The 6402-nt window shown below is 49.6% G+C and overlaps 1 protein-coding gene across 8 annotated transcripts in view; it reads right to left on the reverse strand.

The window, feature by feature from the left end:
- Nucleotides 1-6090, reverse strand: part of ACAP3 (ArfGAP with coiled-coil, ankyrin repeat and PH domains 3) — a 65868-nt gene extending 59778 nt beyond the window's left edge. For 3 of the 8 annotated variants that reach the window (XM_072354582.1, XM_072354578.1, XM_072354580.1), the window contains exon 1: nt 5919-6089. In XM_072354582.1, coding sequence (XP_072210683.1) covers nt 5919-5965 — 47 coding nt within the window. In that variant the 5' untranslated portion in view covers nt 5966-6089. Of the gene's footprint in view, nt 1-5918 lie in introns of all 8 variants that reach the window. The other 5 variants (XM_072354575.1, XM_072354574.1, XM_072354576.1 and 2 more) reach the window with 5 other exon arrangements.
- Nucleotides 6091-6402: the final 312 nt, after the last annotated feature.

Genomic DNA, 6402 nt, shown 5'->3' on the forward strand with positions numbered 1-6402 from the left:
GCCAGTTGCTCCACCATCCAGCACCTCCCTGCAGCCATTGCAAAATAGGTTTGGGGTTATCGGTTCCAGCCAGCTTCCAGGTTCAGAAACAAACAGGAAGACTCTTTGCACAGGAATAACTATCCAGGAACACAGCTCTGCTCCCTGTCCTCTGAGGTAGGGATGCAATGCATCACCATGCAGCCTAGCAGGTACACATAGCATCAAGGGGGGGGGTGCAGCCATGGCCTCCATCCCCTTGGCCTGGGACTGAGACACCAAGCTCCCTAGAGCTCCAACACACAGTGCTGTAGCTCCAGCTCCTTGCCTTCCTTCCAAGATCTTAACAGGGCAGGCTCAGAGAAGGGGAAGAAGCAATCAGAAAGCTCCTGGCAGGCACAAACCCCAACCTTCTGTGCTGGCCAGGATGCTTGCTCCTCCCTCTCCAAGTCTGCAATCGCTGTTCAAAGAGGAAGCAAATTCTGCTCATGTTTCCTCTTCCTTTCCACACAGGAAAAGTCTGCACTGCATTGTGTTAGCACATAACTGAATCTGCCTTCTCTTTTACCTTCCTTCCCTCCACCCCCATTTATAAAGCAAGCTTTACAGAAGACATTTGTTAAGGGAGGAGCTGTGTGCACAGCAAACACTTGCGAAACAGCAGCCAGGAATCACTGTCAATGTCTGAAATCAAAATACAGACCTGTGCTTGCCAATGCAAGCCAGCAAGCACTCCTGGCTCCAAGGAAACACGACAACCTGTCCCCAAAATTCAGCCAAACGTGGACTGGAGATCTGTTTTCAGAGCTCTTTTCTTTATATCAGATAACCAGAGCTACAAAGCGAGCTGCTGCCTGCTTTTTGCAGCAAAGCCAGTGCTTAGGAAGCCAGAAAACCTCATGGTTGCACTGGCTTTCCTGCTGCAAAAAGATATTAATATTTGAGCTGAAATTTCAGTGCTATGAAACCAAGTTTTAAAGAGACAGGGCAGTTTGGAGGCTCAGGGCTGAGGCTTTGTGGGGCTGGCCATTTCAGCAAATTTGTCCTGCTAAGAGATGGGAAACAGTAGAGATATTGAATAGAATAGGCACCCCACAAAGAAGACGCTCGTTAAGTGAAGAAACAGGCTTGCAAGATACCCCAGCATGGATATAACTAACTGAAGAGTTGTAGTAGAATTGACAGTGCCCTGACCAGTGCATTAACAGATAAGACAGTGCTTTATTCCTTATCCAGTGATTATAGCTCAAAGCTGCACTGCCCTACTGACAGTGCAAAAGCACAGTGCTGATGGTGGCCGTGACCCTGGTGACATGGATAATGTGCTCACTTGGCCCAGCAGCCAAGTCCTTCGAGGACCAGGACTGGGATCCAACCACATGGAACCAGGACACAAGGCATCATTACCAAGGCATGTGGCACAGCCCGAGGCAAAATGGCTGACTCTTCCAAAGAGCATTTCAATAGCGCAGAAAAGCCAGCATCAGCAACTCTCTGGGTCTAATTATCCTCTTCTACCACAGGCTTGTTGCTCTTTTGTGTTTTCTCATTTGAGCAAGCTTTGTCAACTAACTTGCAACCCTCTTACATTCCTCGTTGCAGCTAGAAAATGAACGACTTGCAAAACCCTGATCTTGGCTTTCTCGGTGGCTTTTGGCCTTCCCAAAAGGAAACGAGGCCTAGGGTTCATTGTGGTTGTCCTTTGGAAGCACTGAGGAAACGCAATCCAGACTCACACCCAGTGAGATCCAAAGCTCATCCCCTGCAAAATCATTAGGACTGAAGAGCTTTTTCCTTACACTTAAGGTTAACCAGGATTGTGAGGGAGAGGGAGATGTGTCCAAAGTCTATCGATGCCTGCAGAGTTGTCTTCTATCTCCATGGAGGCACATACATTCCAGCAAGCAAAGGACATGGAGAAGAACAGCTGCTGAATGGGAAAACAACCTCCAGCTCCCATACTGATATGTCAGAAACACTTCAGTTTGCAAACCTTCTTACAAGGTACATGCAGTTACACAACAAAGTATGCTACAAGAGCATTGTTATGGTAACAAAGTCAATTGATTGAATTACGAAACAACAAAATTACCCCTGCCAGTGTGCTACAGCATGGAACTTAAGAGCTCTCTGTCTCACAAGCAGCCTGAGAGATTGCATATCTGAGCTTAATACCACCCACTGCAAACTCACAGCTTCTACATCTGGCCATTTTTGTCTTGGCAACCACAACAAAAAGTCCCTCACTGACTTGGTGCATTGGAGATGGCTTCGTGGGGCTGTAGCTTCAGATCCCCCGGCTCTTTGGGAGACTCTGCTCGTGCAATTCATAGTTCAAAATTACTCAGGAAACCACTTGCCAAAAAAATTGGCATCAAATACCACCATCAGTGCCAAGCCAGAGAGCTCAGCTGAGTTCTCACCCAGGCAGACTCTAATACCAGGGGATTTTCCTTGACTTCCATTGAAGAAATACCTTCACATGTGCCCATGATAACACAAGCTGAACTGCAGCTTGGGGATGGACCCCACCATAAACCATGCCCAGGTCCAACCTGCCTGATGTGGCTCTTCATTAGCCTTGGGCTCACTCCAGAATGATGCTGAGTAGACAAGGCTATGAGCCAGGAGTGGAAAGGGCATGTGTAAAGCACCAGAGCAAGGTACAGGTATCTTAGAGCTGGATGGACAGGGTGGACTGCTGCAGCATGGAGAGCATCTCACAGCTGGGGCGAGAGGAAGAAACTCACTGTGACATCTCTGCTTTGACTCCTCCTTTACATACCTCAGCCCCTGTGACTTCAGAAGTGCCGTGATAAAGAAGTGAGGAATAGAATATATAAAGGCAGGAATTATGATTGATACAGATAGCAAGGTGCTGCTTTTGTGATAATATCTTCTCACCCGTGCAACTAAACCAGCAAGTGATGGTAATGGTTCTCATTAGGCATTGATTCAAAGAGCAGCTCTCTGTGTGGGTGTTATCTTCCTGCAACCACCATCAGTAGCAAGGATCTTGCTTACATAAGAAGCCTTGTGTAACAAAAAACAACTTCAAATCAATGCATGTGCTCTTTTTGTTAAATGCATTCAGTTAAACAGATGAAGAGTTTTGCTTCATGCCATTCTGGGTATCATTTACATTTGCTTTCAAGTAATGTAAGCTAATAAGTTTGGCTTACATCAAACTGCATGTCAGTGGCGTGCAGTGCCATTGACATTAGCCAAAAGTCACACAAGACACCGAAGGTTTCCCTTCAGAGCCCTTTCTAACACATCCTCATGCAGCTCAGACTCAGCTAAACTGGTTACGCACGCTTGAAACTTGTCTAACTCAATCTGCTACCAGACTTAGCGAGATCAGTTGGAGCTGAGTGTTTCTATTTCCTCCCGTTCTGTTTGAAACTCTCCACTGAGAGGGAGAAAATACTTCCTAAACGCCCTTGTCTTTTCACTTCCTTTTCCTCTGCTTTATCCCATCTCAGAGCTGCAGTTCCATGCCTGTGTTTCCCTGGGCATGAGAGCTACGAGCACCAGGGGTGGCTCAGCCTGTTGGGAGCCCTGAGCTCACAGCGGATCTGATTAACGAGGTTAGTTAAGAGCAACAACTCTGCTAGTTAAGGAAATAACCGCTTATTTCCCTCCCTCGTGGGAATTACCACAGAGGCATTTGGGGTTTCCTACTGCTCACAAAGTGCTGCAACCAGACCCAGCCCCTACAATTTGTTCCTCCTCTACCCTTGTCCTCCCCATTGCTTCTCACACCCAGCATAGGTGACCATGCCCCCATCTGTCCCTTTAGTGCCAAGCACACCTGGAGCACTGAGTAGGACCAGCACAAATGTGTTCCTAGATATCCCAGCCTGCTGCTGGAGGCTCCCATAGCAGGGAGGGAGATGAAAGCCACAACATCCACTGGGGTTGCATTCAAATGTGCTAAAACTGGTCTTACAAGGTGATTAGCATTTGTTTACTGAAGCAGAAGATACGTGTCTCTACAAGATGCCCAACAGAAATAAGCTTTATCTGCCAGCCTAGAGATGCGAATGCATTTAAGTGATGAAAACCAAAAGGGTCAGCAACTGGGCCCTATGAAGCAGGAAGCAATGATGGATATGACTGCGTATTGAGTATTGACTCGGAGTGCTTTGGCAATGTAATTGGATTTGATTGCTCAAGTAGACTCGTTTGGTTGCCTTATTATGGGATGCCCGATGCAGCGTGCCTTTATGCCATTGTTTTGCTTTTTTCCTCCCTCTGCGTATCAGACAGAAAACGATGTGATTCTCAGCAGGGCTCACCATTGAACTTATGACACAGCACTCAGTTTTGGTTTCACCCCTGCACACATCAGTACTGTGTCACAAATCCCCCTTACAAACACATATCGGCCTTCCTGAATCATCCAGGCTTCCTTCTCTCACTCCATCTCTTACTCTAGACTGCATCTGGCCATCAGGGAAATAGTTCATAATTCCCTGCTTAAATAACTGGCTTTTGATAAAGGTCCAGCACAGCACTCTGAGGGCTGTTTTGTTTTTACAGATGGAGCAGACAGAGCAGAATGATGCTGCCTGCATACTAAGAAACTTGGCCCGGATCCCACACACACACACACACACCAAAGGCTAAATAAATAAATAAACATCTCCATCAATCTTGACGTCACCAAAAAAGGGGGGATGGGGAAGGGAGAGAAGGGTCACTGCCATGTGGAAGGAGACATCTGGACAGTGAGGTCACCGCTCTGGATGGATGCCACTGAGCGGTTCACATGCACGGCAGCACCATAGGATAAAATGACAATAATAATAATAATCAGTTTCTAAGGGATGCTGAGTGTGCAGAGGTTGAAGGATGGAGGTTTGTACCTTCTGTACTCCTGCCTCCATATCTAACTTTTTCCTGATTAAAACAAAACTCCCGTCGTTCCAGGCACGCAAATAGGAGCAGCCCGACGTCTCACAGGGTGCTGCCCATGTCAATCCAGAAACAGCCCAAAACAAGTAAGAGCAGGATCTCACCGTGCAATTACAGCTGGAGGAGGACCTTCCCCCACAGCCCTGGGGATCCCCAGACCTTCGGCTGCAGCACCCACAGGGTGCACTCACCCGGGGTTGTTTTGTGTTACCTGCAGCTGTACGCAGCCACATGAATGCATGCACAGAATGACAACCGTTCAGAGCAGCCACAACAGCAGACCACTGCAGCCTTTTGTACCAAGCTGCTCCGAGAAAATCCTTCCAAAACGCACGCGGAGGGAAATGCAAAACGTCCCATTTAATAAGCAAAAACGTTTGAGGAGCGACGAGAAATGCCTGCTGGGATGGAGAGCCCTTTGCTAACCGTCCCCCGCACGTATTTTCAACTAACTTGCTCCTGCAGGCTATTGTCTGCTTCCTTCTGTCCCCATCCAAGCCCAGTGTGAATGCAGCAGACGATCGCCAGCTGTGGAAGCTCCTGTCTTTCCATTCTAGCACCAGGACATCCCACCCAGACACGGTGCCGCGAGCACAAGGAGCATCCACACCGGGCTCTGGGTCTCCTCACCAGCCCCGAGCGGTGCTCAAACCGTCCGGTTTCAACGCAGCACAACCACGACGGAGTCTTTGTTGTCAGAACCCGGATTCCTTCAAGACTACTAAATAAAAAAGAACCGACCCTCCGAGAGACGGCGATGTGAGCGAGTGTTAAACGTCGTGTTACTGAGCACGGGCTCCGGGCGCGGTGGCAGCACGACCAACCGCTCCGGGGGGGGAGATGCCGGTTCTCCCGTGCTATAGAGCGGGGTTGGGATAAGCCTCAAGCCGAGCGTCCCGAGCGGGCTGCCGGTACCGCATCCCCATCGCACGGGGCCGCGGGTTGCTCCCCACCTCTCCACGCAGCCCCCTCCGCTTTATCATTATTAATCACCATCAGAAGGGGGTCTCGGTGCTTACCGGAACCGGGGCGAGTCCTTGATACACTCCTCAAACTCCACCGTCATCCTCGCGGTTCGGAGCTCAGCGGAGGAAGCGCAGCGCCCGGCGGCGGCGCAGCGAGGCGCGGCACGGCACGGCACTGCGCCCGCCCCCACCACCGCCCGGCAGGCAGGGCAGGGACCGGGGCGGGGAGCTCAGCTGCGGATGCCCCCAGTTACGTTACAATGACAGTGACCCCGGTTTTACCGCAGAAGGTCAGTTTGGAGTAAGATCTGAGACCTCAGTGAGCCTTCTAATGAGTCGACGGGAGCTGATTAAACACAGTTGTGCACGCTCTGATAGCGATAGGACAAGGGGGAATGGATTTAAAGTGACAGGGGAGAGATTTAGGTTGGATGTTAGGAAGAAATTGCTTATTGAGAGTGCAGTGAGGCACTGCTGCCCAGAGCAGCATGGCTGCCTTATCCCTGGTGATGTCCAAGCCCAGGCTGCATGGGAACCT

This window comes from Excalfactoria chinensis, chromosome 20 (genome assembly GCF_039878825.1).
Source record: "Excalfactoria chinensis isolate bCotChi1 chromosome 20, bCotChi1.hap2, whole genome shotgun sequence".
Taxonomy (NCBI): Eukaryota; Metazoa; Chordata; class Aves; order Galliformes; family Phasianidae; genus Excalfactoria; species Excalfactoria chinensis.